Genomic DNA, 15,728 nt, shown 5'->3' with positions numbered 1-15,728 from the left:
ATCACAATCACAACTCACTGATACACAGCGGCAAATATCACGTGACATGGCTTTGCCGGCTAACTATATATGTTACCCCTTTACACCACTGACCAACGCATGGCACCCACGTGGCAAAGGTTGAAATGCAACCCTCACTTCTTCACTTCTCCGTTCTCTGCAATTCACGTCAAGCTGACAATAAGATATTCGATTCTTCCACTCTGGCTCATTGACAATATACCCAGAAGACGCTCTCATCTTCTCATCCCTGCATCACCCAAGAGAGCGTCCGTCATAATCCCTCCATTCCAGCATTTTCGTTCACGGCCCACCATGTCATTCCCTCCTCTCGTCGAATGGGATTCTTCCCTCTTCAGCGATCTTCAGCATCTCCTCGGTAGAGTGATCACTCAGCCCACTACATCAACATTGAGGAAATTATATGGCAAGCTGGAAGAAGCTCAGCCGTGGCTATTGCATCTCACCCAATTGCCAGGACAGAATGATGCGGATAAACAGCATATTGAGAAAAGTAAGTTCTCTCTCCGAATTCGAACAATGAGCAGTACCTGACAGTATGATAGACCCCTTACAGTTATCATCAGGTACATCAGTACATATAACTGGTGATCTCCTCACAACCACCAATACTATTTCCAACGCCTTATCCCTTTCTCAACTTCTATCTGCTGTTCTCGCTTCACAAGCTGAAGAACAGCGATTCCAGTATCCTTCTAGATCAACACCTGAAGTAGCAGTATACCTCTTACATCGGTGGGAAACCGATATGCTCGATTTCCTCCGGGAATTACTCCGTACGGTACTATCACCCGATGTTGAGATAGGAGGAGCATTCGAATCGCTCAGAGACTGGGTATTGGAACTGTTGAATACTAGAGTATCATTAGGTCAGGGGAAAGGCGAAGGAGCATTGGTCGATCAGATAGTAGCTCAGCTAGATCAGATTCAGAGTAAGATTGATAATTTGCTAAGATCCGGCTCTGCCGGAGGAGCAGATTATGATCTCCTGAAATTTAGAGTAGAAGCCTTACGAGCTGAACAGAATAAGATGAGTAGTATATTGGCGATCATTGCGGAAAGTGGTCATTTAGGAAGAGGGCAGGTGGTAAGGATATTGAAATGGTTGAAGAAGTGTGAAAGAGCGGATGGATTAGCACTTATGGTAGTCAGGTGAGTCATCCCATGCCATTTGCAGGTCTTTGGACACTGACTCTGCAATACAAAGCTCTCTTTTCGCCGCTTGGAAACCTCTTGAAGCCATTGACGCTTCGGATCCCCGTTATGATGTGAGTGCATGTCCACGATGATGTCGAAGTGTAGCTTACATTGCCACCAGGTTGCCGAAGACTGGTGTCATGATATCAAATTCCTCAAAATCGCTTCCAGTTTAACGGTGAGCCTTGTTCTATTGACCACTTGAGATATAAATCACTAACGACTTGCTCAGATCCAAGACCAATGGTCGATACCGAAACTTCGAGAGACAGTCAAAATCGCTTGGTCTCTATTCTACCTCTCTTGCCTTCGACACGATCCTAGCGTTGTTCAGACCGGTATCGATGCCCATCAAATGGAACTTTTCCTGTTAGAAGCTGTTAACGGGGAATCTTTCCAGTTCATGTACGATCTTGTCCTTACCATTCGCCGAGAAAGAGGATTAGAAGAGCCAGACGAAGTCAAAGAAGCAAATCTGGATGCTTTGGTGAAAGTAGCAATCGCATCTGACTCAAGTAACGATACCTTCCTGTTCGAACAGCTGCGAGACTTGGTCGATCTGCTTGCTGGTAGAAAGCAGTTTCTTAGAACTTTGCGCAATAAGGAAGAGGATGCCGCTGTCCGACGATCTCAATCGACCCCTCCACCCGCAAACTATCAAGGCTTCCTCGCCCTCGTGGCTATCGTCTACAAATCGCTCCCTCCTGATAGTGCTGAGGACCTATGGGATAACTCAACTTTCCTTGGTACCGTCCTCGACACCCGTGGTGGCTTCCCTGGTCCAGCGTTCTGGGAAATGCTCGCAGCTATATCGACTGGTCCATCATGTTCAGCAAAATCATACGAGAAGATGAAAGATACTCGTCTACCATGGACGGCTTTGTTCAAATTCTACCAACATTACATCGATATCATGCCTCACATCTTCGAGCCAATCAAGACCACCCGAAACACCTCACTCGATCCCATGCCTCACGATGAAGCGCAAATTTGCAATGGCTGGACTAAAGTTCTGACGACTGTCGTGCGCTGGTCTCCCGCCGCTCGAGGCGCACTCCTTCAAGCCAAGCCCCATCCTGTCCAGACGCTGTTCGACTTCCTCAATTGCGAAAATCTCCCATTTGAACTCAAGGCCACCATTCTAGGCGCTATCACTGCATTCTGCAAACGGACGGGTGATCCTATTGATGACGATGTTCTTAGCAAAGCGGTCGAGTACTACGAGAAGATCACTTTCCGTGATCCTGGCTTGGACACTCGTCATCTCGATGGTGCCAAGATACCCCCTCCGGTCGGCTGGCTCGCTAAGATGGAGTATTCTGAGCAAGATGCCAGCTCTTATCCTCTTAGTCGAGCATACATCGACTTCCTCACCTCCTTACTTCCCGATCCAGCTACTTCCGATTTACCTACACCATCACGTAGTCGGTTGGTGAACACCCTGCGCCGAGGCACATTCTATATTCTAGATGGAATACTCCTCACCCTAAAAATCCGACGATACGCTCGAGATAGCGAAAGATGGGAAGTGATCGATTCCTTATCGGCTTTCTTCGAGAAAGCTTTGCTATCCTTCAACATGGGAGAGTTGCTGAATCAAGCCAATAGTCGTGCAATTGGTCAAATAGCTTCAACATTGGCAGAAGAACCTGGGTTCATCGTCTTGCTCCGACTTTTGTCCGATGCAAACGTATTCGCGGTCTTCGCATCAGTCCTTGACAACGCTTCCGCAATCCCTTCTCCTCGACCTACAATAGTGAATGACGTACTCCTTCGTATGCTCCGAATATACCATCGAGTACATGATATACAGCTAGTATTCGTCGATGTGCTTCTTCTGACTCTTGCCGATCCAACTCGAAACCCCAGTAATCCTTTCAAACGACCCTATGGCTTACAGAGTCTCGACAATCATCTCCTCGCTCATCTCAGCAACATCAACGCGATCGCCTTACTAGTAGGAGACGATGATTCTGCAATCTCCTATCTTAGTGTCAAAATACTAGCGGCATTAGCTCAATCACCCGTGTTCAGCCGAAGTGACGTTTTCCGAGGGGAATACACCTCTTCAGTGAACCGACTAGCAGGAATCATCGATGCTTCAGACGATTCGATACGCATAGCTCAAGGTTTTTGCAGAAGACTAGAAGCAGAGGATGCGGACATCGAAGATATTCCTGCGGTGGAGAACATTGCTTTACATGGTGACATCAAATCTCTCAGTTCATTACCTGTGGTGATCCGTTCAAATATCCTTGACATACTGGTAGAAGGTACCACAGCCGATATCACCAGCCCGAACATTGCCCACTTCCTCCTCGGCTACAACTTCCGTCATCGCGACTTCGCTCTGCAAGAAGGAGAATCATGTTTGCATGTTATTCTTCGACAGCTATGCGAAGGTGCCGAACTGAGCGGTCCCGTGGGAGAGATTATGATCAACATTCATCCGATACTCGCTGCGAAGAGTGCTCAATTGATATATCAACTGTTCGCTCATCCCCTCACCGGCAGATCCACTCTATCATACACCATGTCAGTCACTGGCTTCTCCGCTCGACAACTCGCTTCTTTCCCTAGGCAATGCCCCGAAGCTAGTCAACCTACTGGTACCGCTAAAACATTTGACGAAGAGACTCCCACAACCTCTGAAACTCTCATCGCCTATCTCGAGTTCCAGCGTTGGATCTTAGCTGCAGCTGCGCTCGAAACATTCACCTATGAAGGTCATGGTGCATCTGCCAATCACATTGCTCAGACGCTGTTCCGAGGAACTACTGAGGAGGAAGATTTGGACGAAGATGAACTGGTCAGCCAAAGCCCAGCTCTCATCATCGATCTCCTATCTTCGATAGATATACAGTGGTCCGAAAGCAATGAAGAGGAAAATCGAAACCTTGAATTTTACGGTGGTTTCGACTTCGATCAGTATAAACGGGTAGATGCCGACTGGTGGGATCTTGAGGCTTTAGAAAAAGGTTTGAAGGCTTTCCGTCGACAATTAGAGAGACAAGGCGCTGTCACCTCTGCCTCTACCAAATCGATGGCTGCTGAAGCGGAATATGTAATCAGACAACTAGCCAGCAAAAATAGAGAAACGGATATTTCGATCGCCAAAGGAAACTTCTTGACTTCATGGAATGAGATCTTGAAGGTATCACTTGCCATGTTATTCAAGAACGTCGCGGAAGAACAGCAAGAAGTGGTTCTCTTTGACTTGATCGATGCTTTGCTCGTACGACTCGAAGGTGATCTCGCTCCTGGAGTATTGGACTTGTTATGCGAGTCTGTACTGGTCACCATGACAACGCTCATCAACATTCTAGTTGAGTTCGAAGGTGTCAATCTACCTATTGATCGATTATCAGCTACATTAGCTAGAATCATAGATGCAGCCGTCAGACCTGGATCGACTGAAACTGCTCGAGGAAACTTATACGCTTCCATAACCCAGTACCTCCAACTCGTCAATAATTCCTCTTACAATATTCCAGATGATCGATCTGTAGTTTCCAATGAAACCTTGTCGGGTGGTTTACCAACATCAACCCTCCAACGACCGACATTGACGGTATTCGCAGCTAGAAAAGAAAGGCTCTTACCGATCTTATGCCGCGATGCTATGGATGATAGGGAAGTGTGGAAGACTGAATGTTTCGCCTTGTTAAATGGTATTATATCGATCTGCTCGAATGAACGAGATCGACATATCATCTCGCCTCTCAGCTCCAATGGATATTTACCTTTGTTCGTTAGAAGTATAAAAGAACGGGAATTGTCGTTACAGGAATGCCTATCGCCTGAACATGGTAAGTACAAAAATATCTTGTAAGCATTAGTTATATTATGCTGACTGTACGGATGAATCACAGAAAACATGCATGCTTATTGGGTTTTCGAGGCTAAGATTGCTTTCCTGGTCGCTTTTGCTTCCACGAGAAAAGGTGCAGAGGAACTGTTAGATGCTGGTTTATTCGAAATCTTCGCTACTTGTGGTTTCATAAATATCCAAATTGGTGAGGAGGTTATGGGTAAGTTTATGATTCGCAAGTACTCAACGACAATGCTGATAGGATGATTTAGATGAAGCTGCTGCCACAGAAATTATAGCAAGGCAGCATCGAGTTCTCATTTGCTCTTTGCAACTCTTGACCAGAGTCTTATCTAGCCTACATCGATCTGCTAGATCAGGTGCAGGACATGTAAGTTGCCCATTGTGCGTCATCCGTGAAGATCCGGCTGACTCCAAATTTAGGCTCTGAGCTTCCTCAACGCTCATCGCGAATCGATACTCGGTCTACTTCGAGAAACCCAGCAAAACATTACTTCGACAAGTATCGAAGAATGTCGATTGATAGTATCGATTCTGTGCATGGTAGTTCATAAAGTCCCTTCGGAAGATATCCTTTCACCTACCCGATTCGGCGCATTCCACTTAGCTACTTTGGCGACCGCTGCCAGGTTTTTCGATAGAGATAGCTGGATAGATGAAGTTGATGACGATAATTCTCAACTCGAAAATGAGGTCCTCTTACTCAACCAGGTGTTCCTGTCGTACCTTGTCGCAGCTACTTCTGGTATGAAGAGTGGAAATGGCAATCCTGTTCTGGTCACTGGTGCTCAGAGGAGTAATGGTGCAAGCTCGAAATATATAGGTGAGTGCTTCTCTCGTCATGTAACAAGAATGAAATATATTGATTCATTGCATCATTATGATATAGCCTCTGCTCCGTCATTACATATGGCTGTGAATTTCTTGTCTGATCTCGCAGAGAACGTACAAGAGATTTCGAACCAGTATGAGACTATCCTAGATAGGATACAGGATGGTGGTGAATTGGAAGACGAGGATGTTCAGGTGTGTACCCCACCATCTTTGATGATCTAGGAAGCTATAAGCTGATGAGATTTTTTGTTTGATCAAATCAGAAATTGCGCACTCCCGATATGATAGGTGACGAGCCGTTGACAGAAGATATAATCAAAGCTGCTTTCGTGACTAAGAGTCAAACGATATTCAGTATGTGCTACAAAACACTTAACTATTCATATGTCTGCGTTCCCGTTGAAGCTGAAGTAATTGCCGTTGCAGATATGATCGAATCGCTCCTACTGCTGATCTGGCGACATCTACTATTCTACGCGAATGACGTTAGAGGTGCATTGGAACCCGTTCGACCCAACAACCTCTCAGCTTCGCTTGGATCATTTGTCAGCTCTCAGGCGCAGCTCGAGGCCTCGCGATCGGGTGCAGGTACGATGAGGATGTTGGAGAGGGTCGCAGCGAGTCTGAAAGGTACTTTAGTCAGGCTGGATGATATGGAGGTGGTGAGTGCCATTTCGAATATGGGTATCATGCTCGGGACGCAGGAGGCGGGCGATAGAGGCTGAGCTGACACCTGGCGCATCCACTCGCAGAATCTCGAATTAAGAAGGTTAGCGACTACGACGTCAAGTAAAGGGAATGATGCGTATTATGGAATGTTAGTTAGAAGATTGAAAGAGTTGACGGCTGGATTGACTGGCTCAGGATCGAGTATGGAAGAGGATTGAACGGGTTAGATGTACATATAATGAAGTAAAGATGTCAAGATACATAGTATTTAACAATTACATCAAAATGTATAGGTAAAGTATCATGGAACTGACACATGTATACTGATCATACCTAGGAAACAAAGGAGGACTTGAGTCATATGCATGCTGAGATGCTAACGTTTCATCGACGAGATTCGCAGATTTGGTTGATCCTACAAGTCTCATATTTCGTGATCGACTCTACCATTGTGGGATCCAACCTAAGACATAACCTATCACATCATATCAGTATTCACCAAATCTGCAATCTAACTCAACTTTGACTCACCTTGAGAAAGGTTTTTCAGATCGGTAGCCTCCTCAATCAACGCTTGGACTTGCCGATTGATCGTCAAAGGTTGATCAGCATCTTTATGGTACCCAATCAACTTTCTTTCAATTTGGGATAAAACCTAACATCATCTACAATCAGCCGTTGCTCGACTACGTCGCGAGTTCACAAATTGAACCCACTTGTAAAGCCTTTGAATTGGTCATACCGGTACTTGAAGATACTTTAGCCATGTACGAGTCTGTTTCCATGTAAGTTGCAATCAAGGAATTCTCAATTCGATCGTAGATGTCGGACCCGCCTGTACCGCCTATACCAGGCGCCAAACTCTGAGGTACGACGTGGGTTTGGACGTGGGGTTTCTTGGTCTGACGTGGTCGAAATCGAGAGTCTTAGCAATGGTCATACCTCGTGGCGAAGGATACTTACATTTGTCTTATTTTGTTTCTCACTTGAGGATTGAGCTACCAACAACATCAGCACTTTTCAGTGGGGATTACGGTCTCGTACTTACTATTATGATCCGCATGCGAAGGGTCATTTGGCCCAATCTACCCTTAGATCAGCGAACGAAGGCTCCCAGTCGCAAATGAACCACGAACTTACAGTCCAAGAAAGTAATGGATCGTACAAGAATGCCTCCAACATTGCCAGGACGGTACTTCGACTATCTCTCAGAACACTCATGACGATTAGAGAAGCTTGCTTGAATGTCCCTCTGGTTCCAGGTACTTCGAGTCCACCTCTAGAAGCGAGCTACATAACGATATAACGGAGAATCAGTCATACCACTTTACCCGTGAGTGGACAATGTGAGTAAGTTGAATCACCTCAAAAGCATTGGTCATCATCCTTGTTAATCGGAATGGGACTTTTTCAGGTAAGAATGACCTTTCCTGAGCTACATTGAAGAGCTATGTTCATCAGGTACACCAGAACGCGTCAGTGCTAATTGCGATTCTCAGAGGAAGGTCAGTAGTATTCACTCACATCACCAAAATCGATATGTAACGCTCCCCAAGTCAATTGATCAATCAAGATATTACTACCGTGTCTATCGCCCAGACCAATTATATACCCAACGAAACCTATCACAGCCTCTTTTCAGATGTGATATAGCATGGGAGGGTGTTGTATCGACTTACTGCTTACTCCAACGGTTCTCGCAAAGTTAGTTCGTCTTCTTACCCAAATATCAGACGAGGGACTTTTCTGCCACAACACATCTTTTAGATCACCTATGGATGCCATTTACATTATTGATCGGCATCAGCTTGTCTTCATGTTCAGATAGTATTTCGTGTGGCTTACTTTGCTTGGAATGGGACAAGGCAGCTTTCAACCTCCGTATCTTAATTGGAATAGGTAACTTGTCATACCTGTCCATTTCCGCTGGTGGATCGAATCTTGGATTCTCTCTTCGTGGATTAAAAGTCTCAGGATCGTGCTAAACAGGATTTCAGCGCACGTATCATCTTTCTATATCCGGTCGAACTAGGCCTACTCCAAGTAATGAGGCTGTTTCTCTGTCATTCAGATCATTCTGCTTGTTCTTAGCTCGGTTGATCTGAATCATAGATTGAAGTCTATTCCTAGCATCAGCCACGTCGCCTATGTATACGGTGGATCATACAGTAAAGATGAAATTCGATGCTCACTGTTGAGTGTTCGATACCCAGCTGACCAACCCGGCTGAAGGTGAAAGAGGAATAACTTCATATGGTAAAAGATGGAGGTTCCTGCTGAACGCATCGGAATTATGATTTAACATCGTATTGATCAAATTGAAAAGCTGCATGATCCTCTCATCTCCTCGCAAATCTTCGTTCCCTATTCGATCGATCAGTTCACCCTCAAATCAGCCAAAACCTCTTCGATCGAGTATCAAGTGGCGAGCTCACCTTTCAATAGGAAAATATAATCCGCTGTATATGATCGGATGACCAGCTTTCTGGGTAGCTGCTTCGAAGAGAGGATATCGACAATTGGAGCGAAACTGTCGATGAATGCTTGATCATCCAGCTTCAAGTGGGGGTCATATTGACCTTAGGTATCTGTCAGCTTCCTCATTGTTATAGGTTTTAAAAGGTACGTGCAACTCACCTGGCACCGTAAGCACGCAGTCTCTCAGTGAGAGCAATCTAGGTGCAGTGCTTGCAAGATGAAGCTTTGATCCAGGTTGTTTCCATTGATTGATCTGAGAATCGAGATCCCCGTATAGCTGTACAAAACTAGTCAGCTCCTGCTGAATGCAAAAACGAGATGGTCTACTGACCTTGTAGAGCTCCTGGTAAGCGAAATTGACCAAACTCATCTGCCTACTTGATTTATACCTTTTCAACGACTTGTCAATTTGGAGCAGCTGGTCTCCGAACATTTGTACAAATTGCTCCTCATCTGGAGTCTCTACCGCTCTCAGATACTGGATATCATGTTCCCAAAGAGTAGGAACTTCATGCCATGCAGTTTCCATCAGGTCTTGTCGAGGGATAATCTTCTCAATTATACTTCTCCACCTGACCAACGACTTCAGCTTACTTGTCCTTCGACCGGAGGGGTTAGGCCCGGACTTACTTTTCCATCAAACTTGCAGAAGTCCGTATCAATTCTTTTCCTACCAATTCAGCTTGGTCCACTAATCTGATACCATCAGGCATGGTACAGATGAAACTCATAATCACCCTCGCTGCCTCCTGATGTTCAATTTTACTTGTTTGAGTGGCAGTGAGCAAAGGCCAAATAACAGCATGAGGATACTGTGACGAAATGCTCTTGAGCAAATTGATCAAAGTATATTGGAGATCTTTATGAGGTGTTCCGAGCCTTGCTATAAGTTGGGGAATGGCTGATAACCAAGGTTCGACCGGAGTCAAGCTCAGTTGGTTCTCGACTTCCACCAAGACTGCTGTACTTTCTCCGAATCTGAACCAAAGGGTGACTAGTCTGAGTAAAGCTTTAATGACGAATTCTGGGTTTTCTTTGGTCCTTGCTGCAAGGAACAGACCTCTCAAAGCAGGTACGACTGTGCAGGGAGAAATCAGCTTTTGGGGTTTGTTTGGGTTGACTTACTGTAGCTGCTGACTGCCACAGAGTCAGATCTGGAGAACTCGTTCATCTCGAAGATGCTGAGAGACCGTTCAGCCAAGGAGAAACAGGCAGCGTACCTGCACATGTCAAAGTTGGTTCATCCAACTCTCAAATACAGCACAACTCAAACATAGCACCACACCTACCAACCGTTGTCCAGCTTGGACGCAAGGGAGGTGAAATTGAGCACTTGAGATTGTTCATCCTATGGGACGGGTAAGCTTCTACAGCTGGCGGTTGAGATGTGTCTGCACACTCACACAGGCCCAGCTAGCTCCTTGTAAGGCTGCAGTCCATTCGGCTATCCTATAATATCTCCTTGACAAGATCTGATGGTCAAGTCTGTTATGGTTAGCCATGATGCTTAGAGGTTGTAAGCCCAATCCTTGTCTTTCCAACGCCTCTTGATCTACTCCGATATGTTTTAGGAAATCTCGAGTATGCTTAATAAGTTTATGGAGGATTTCATGCATCCTTTCTTGATCTTGATTCTGGTACGCATTCTTCCATCTATACCAAAATCAGCTAATAATTCAAATTTGACTCAATCGAAGACTTACTCAAATCTGAATCTGGTATACTCCACTTTACATCCCTGTTAGCAGTCATTAGCGACCGTGTACTGAACGAGGTTATTGAGAATACTGACCAATGGAGTTACCTCCGGTGTGATCTTCCTCAATATACTTTGAGCAGCATGATGCATCCCAGCGCTCTCACACAGCTTCGCACAATCGATGAAACAGCTCTGAAGCTGCATGGTAGTAGCTGGAACCGCCAATGTCCAAAGTTCCAACCTTTTCAACCAAGTATTCGGATCAGCGTGACTCTTCTTAAATCTGGTTTTCCAAGTACTGATTATACTATCTCTCATTTCAGGTTGAGATTTGTATTGAATCACTTCTTGAAGTTCGACTAGTAATTCCGTCTTGGCCAAACTCCGATGAGCCACTTGAGGTCCTACATCCAGCTGAACTTGAACTTCGTCATAGGATAAACTCTGAGCTTTGCTAATGTGGTGGAAAGCCGAGGCGTACTGTCCATTGTGAACGTCAATGATGGCTTTGTAAAGTGATTTACTAGTTCCTTTCGGGTGGAATGCAAGGTAATCTGCCATCGTTTCGAAATCTCCCTACAGCCGCACTTTATCAGTAACGCTTCGAAAGGACAAGAATTTAGAGTCTTTACACTTACCATATGCCATGCGGCAGCTGTAGCCCAATGGGCAGTATTCCTCCTTTCGGCATCGTTCAATCCCTCGAAGAGTGTTTGAGCAAGTTCGTATCCTTGCTGGTACGCTCCCAAAGCATGATCTAAAGTGGCATGACAATCAGCGAAGGGCGAAGGAAAAGACGTCCACGTGTTTTTTGTCACTCACAGCAAATCATCTTGGTATTGAAAGACGAAAAGCTCGTTCCCTCTTGACCTTGATCGAGCTTGTTTTGAGCATCGAGAGCTTGTTGCCAGTGAGACAGTTGAGTGATTCATAATGGTTCCGGCTCGACTTGCCAATCATTCTCTAGCCATAAGAGTGTACTCCAAGCGGCATCGTACCCTTTGTTCCGAAAATATATGATATGTCAGTTACATGTCATGTCCCAGGGGTCGCGTTTGGAAAGCGTACTCACCAGCTGATCCGACTCTGCTCATGAAAAGAATGTTTGTTAGGAAATTATCCCAAGTTATTTACAGGTTTAGCCAGAACTCACCTTATATTAGTTTCGACAAGATTACCAATATTCTCTTGAACAGGGAAATTCTCTGCATTCTGCTCTACATACCATAATACCACACCCGGAACCGCTTGATTGAGCGCACCGTTAAAATGATTTAGCGCACATGCTTTAGCAGCTTCGTGTACGCTAGAAGCGAATTCCCGTTTGTCTTTATGGAAAAATGCGAGTAATTCCAGTAAGACAATGGTTATCTCTTGACTGACTGATATATCATTCAGGATCGATACTAGCGTGTTATCGACGACGTTCTGCGAAAGAACTGAAGTTTAAGCTCTACAGTGTTGAGAGATGAGGAGGACTTACCTTGAAAGCTGGATCGGATTCAAGCTGGACGTAACATTTCATGAAAGCTGTTTGGAATAGTTCTTCGTGAATGAGTGGACCAAGCTTTGTCCCGAAACATACATTAGATTGATTACAAGTCGGAATATCTATCATTTGATGGTTGATCAAGCTCACCTTTGAAGCAATAACTAATTCCGGAACATTACTAGATTCCAAAGTAGCTTGATACAGATTGTGTAACCAGATATTGGGATTATCATGAGCTGAAGATAGGAGAGTCTGCGACCAGGCTTGTTGGACGGTTCTTGATTTCGGAGGCAAGTTGTGAGCTAGTATTTCAGCTAATAATGGATGTTGTTCTTTCCGAGCTGGTTGAACACTGGATCCAGCTGGTAATGGAGTATTGGCTTGTGAATTCGGAGCGGTCCTAAGCTATATGACTCAACCGAAGATTATTTTCAGTATAAATCTCCAGCCGATAGAATGTAGGATATAGCCTCACATTCCTGGGTCTCCCTATAAGGCTCTTCTCGCTATTCCAAACTGTCAAATCCAACTTTTCAATCACCCAAACTAGCTCTTCCAACTCTTCATATTGCTTTTCTCTACCCAAAGCTCGAAGGGGTTTCACCAAACAGCTTTTGATAGGTTCCAATATCTCTGACACGTGATCCAAAAGCTTCAGAGCAGCTACGATGACAGGTAATGGTTTAGAAACTTCTAATCCCCTTAGGAGGAGTGGTAACCAGATTGAAGATGTCAACGTTGACGCCTGTTTCAGCTTCGGATTAGCTAACATTCGAAGACCCTCTAGCCATACTGTTTCATCATCAGGTGCTGCGATCAGAGCCTGACAGATCAAGGGGACCATTCGATGGGTTATGTGGTACTGTGGGTTACCGGACATGATGCTTGTTGAGGTTGATCGTGTTACACTGCCCGTTTGATGGATACACAATGTATGAATGTTGATTCTTACGATGTCGCCATTTTTCGATGTCGATGTCAATACGAATGTATGTTAGCTTATCCATCCGCTCGTCTGTCCCCTCCATTCATGCAATCACGGGCGATCTTTCGCCTTTGTATCGAGTTGTACAAAGGATTCACGATGACCACGAGTCATGAGCCACTCTCATTCCCACTCGGGTAAATCGAGGTGATGATTTCCGGATTCAGCGATCACCACAACAACGTTCTTACATCTCCGATCTCTTCTCCCCCTATCATCAACATCCCATCCCGCTTACCACCATTTCCAGTCTTACCACAACTCGCAACCAACCCCGTCCGATGATCCTCCACCATGCCTAAAGACAAGGGTAAAGGCAAATCCAAGGCTGTCGACTCGACTACCGAGATCGCACCTTTACTCGGCTCACCTTCAAGAACCTATCATTCCACTCAAACGCAACCTTCTTCTGAGGACCAGATTATCCAACCTCAACAGCGCAGGACTTCTCGACTCACCTCAATCATCTATACAACATCTATCGTGATACTTTCATTTCTGATTTCTTTCTTACTGTTCCTCATACTATTAGCAGGATCGTATAAACCCTCACCATCGGAATTATCCACTTTACCCAAAACGGCCTTCAGCTACTCCCCGCCAGATTCGATATCGATACTCAACGTGACCGACGATGGGATCCTGCTCAATATCAGTCTAAGATGCGGTATAGATGCTGATGAAGCATTTGGAGTGAAAGCGAAAGTGTTCGCTACCCCCGAAGAAAAAGCAGATGCGGAGGAAAGAGGTGAAAGAGGATTAGGATCGGAATGGTGGGAGAATATAAGGAAATGGACTGCACATAGGTTCCTATCCAAGTTGGATAAACCATCTGTATCGGTCAATATACCCTCTTCAATCGAAATTACATCCCCGCAATTCAAGTCTTCACCATTACTATCAGTACATGTATTGGACGAATTGGAAGTACCGTTGATATGGGATATATCACCTCGACCCCTACCGCCGGGATCTCAACCTGATTGGTTACGGCCAATATCGATTACTGCTCTGGCTAAACCGCTAGCATCGACAGGAGAATTGTGGGAGTTCGTACAGAGAGGATGGGTTGAAGGTGCAATACGTGTGACGATAGAGGTGAATTATGTGATAGCTAGACCATCGGAGACTGCTTGGTGGACTAAATATGCCGAAGTGGAGAAAGAAGATTTGACGATGGATATCACTTCACCTAGTGAGTGTTAGAACCTGTATTTGGCCTGCTGTTCTTATGTCTGGTTGTCTGTTTTGGCGGTTCAGTTCCCCGCCCATATACGATTCTTTCACGCCCTTGATCAGATATGTGTACCGGAAAGAAAGATTCAGAGCTGCAACTAGAATATTGTCTATAGCTACTGAACTGACATCTCGTCAACTCTAGTCCCTCACATACCCCATCTACCCAATCCCGGAACACCCCTCAATCTATCGGAACTCGTCACACTGCAGCACTATTCCTTCGATACTACCCAATCACCCAAGGCGTTGACTATCCAAGCTATCGCTACGGTTCCAAACTTCGCACCCGATCTCAACGCTACTCTAGATTTCAGCCTACCATTCTCAATTGCGTTACCAGCCGTGCAAAATGGACTAGTAGGAGAAAGTAAGATGGCTGAAGTTATCACTGAACCCATCAGTATCGGAGGAACCACCAAAGATATCCTGTTGAACATATCTGGAGTTATTACCGCGGATCTAAGTGAACGTTCCTCTTTAACGGGCTCATCACCATTATCGTTGTTCTTACAAAACTATCTACACGGTAAAGATAATCCCATCTTGGTTCAGGGATTATCAAACTTACCTTCATTCGTTCCATCAACTATCGTCCATCCGCCCAATTGGCTCTTACATACTCTACCTTCATTATCGCTCTCGCTCAATTTCCCTGGACCTAAACCAACTCCGAAGATTATTCGTTCGGTGACTATTGAACATATGAGAATATCGGAAAGTCAAGGAAAGATGAAAGCTTCAGGTATCGTAGTTGCCGAAGTTGAATTACCTAAAGATATGCAAAATGTCATTGTGGATGTGGTAGAAGTTCTACCTGATGTATATGTGTTCGATGGTCCTTCCCCACCCGATGATGAAGATTTACCAGGGGATGGTGAATTCCCACCAAAGGCTTTTGGACATATACGACCTACCGATTATCTCAATTCGACTACAACACGAGAAGAAAATGGAAGGTTGATGGTGAGAGCGCCATTGAATCAGGTTGACCTGGATATCTTACCGGGAAGAGATGGTGTGTTATCTGAATTCATCAGTAAGATCGTATTTAAAGGAGGTGCGTTAGCTGGGGTGAAGGGTATAGCGAGTGTCGGAGTAGAGATTATGGGCGTGAATGGTAAAGTTAGATTGGACAATTTACCTGTAAGAGGTGAATTCTGGGTCGGAAAGCAGAGATTGGCTGTTAACATCGAAAGAAAGATGAGGGAAGAATCGTAGATCAGTTCAATGAATTCCTTGTCTATTGTCTTCTTCTTTTCTGATTTTTGTGTTTGTACTTCTT

The 15,728-nt window shown here is 45.0% G+C and overlaps 4 protein-coding genes across 4 annotated transcripts; 2 read left to right on the top strand and 2 right to left on the bottom strand.

The window, feature by feature from the left end:
• Nucleotides 1-315: 315 nt before the first annotated feature.
• Nucleotides 316-6,771, top strand: V865_004088 (uncharacterized protein; the record flags this gene model as incomplete). The annotated part of the gene is made up of 12 exons (XM_066227873.1): nt 316-514; nt 567-1,173; nt 1,229-1,289; nt 1,340-1,396; nt 1,451-5,027; nt 5,091-5,249; nt 5,302-5,420; nt 5,474-5,873; nt 5,940-6,076; nt 6,148-6,238; nt 6,311-6,546; nt 6,637-6,771. 12 exons carry the CDS (start codon nt 316-318, stop codon nt 6,769-6,771), a joined length of 5,778 nt encoding a protein of 1,925 aa, XP_066083970.1.
• Nucleotides 6,772-6,996: 225 nt separating this feature from the next.
• V865_004087 (uncharacterized protein) lies at nt 6,997-11,562 on the bottom strand (the record flags this gene model as incomplete). Its single annotated transcript, XM_066227872.1, has 23 exons — nt 6,997-7,028; nt 7,085-7,208; nt 7,270-7,455; nt 7,517-7,551; nt 7,602-7,638; nt 7,694-7,843; nt 7,918-8,001; nt 8,078-8,175; nt 8,233-8,325; nt 8,399-8,534; nt 8,592-8,673; nt 8,746-8,917; nt 8,989-9,132; nt 9,191-9,308; nt 9,363-9,603; nt 9,662-10,109; nt 10,157-10,251; nt 10,321-10,379; nt 10,435-10,684; nt 10,735-10,769; nt 10,824-11,306; nt 11,369-11,487; nt 11,553-11,562. The coding sequence occupies 23 exons, from the start codon at nt 11,560-11,562 to the stop codon at nt 6,997-6,999; spliced, it is 3,231 nt and encodes a 1,076-aa protein (XP_066083969.1).
• A 96-nt stretch (nt 11,563-11,658) lies between these two features.
• V865_004086 (uncharacterized protein) lies at nt 11,659-13,102 on the bottom strand (the record flags this gene model as incomplete). The annotated part of the gene is made up of 6 exons (XM_066227871.1): nt 11,659-11,729; nt 11,803-11,816; nt 11,884-12,158; nt 12,214-12,297; nt 12,370-12,627; nt 12,698-13,102. 6 exons carry the CDS (start codon nt 13,100-13,102, stop codon nt 11,659-11,661), a joined length of 1,107 nt encoding a protein of 368 aa, XP_066083968.1.
• Nucleotides 13,103-13,501: 399 nt separating this feature from the next.
• On the top strand, nt 13,502-15,664 carry V865_004085 (uncharacterized protein; the record flags this gene model as incomplete). Its single annotated transcript, XM_066227870.1, has 2 exons — nt 13,502-14,402; nt 14,589-15,664. The coding sequence occupies 2 exons, from the start codon at nt 13,502-13,504 to the stop codon at nt 15,662-15,664; spliced, it is 1,977 nt and encodes a 658-aa protein (XP_066083967.1).
• Nucleotides 15,665-15,728: the final 64 nt, after the last annotated feature.

Source organism: Kwoniella europaea, chromosome 1 (assembly GCF_036810445.1).
Source record: "Kwoniella europaea PYCC6329 chromosome 1, complete sequence".
In the NCBI taxonomy this organism is placed as follows: Eukaryota; Fungi; Basidiomycota; class Tremellomycetes; order Tremellales; family Cryptococcaceae; genus Kwoniella; species Kwoniella europaea.
Note: the sequence above shows the minus strand (reverse complement) of the source record. Positions and strands in the feature narration are given on the sequence as shown.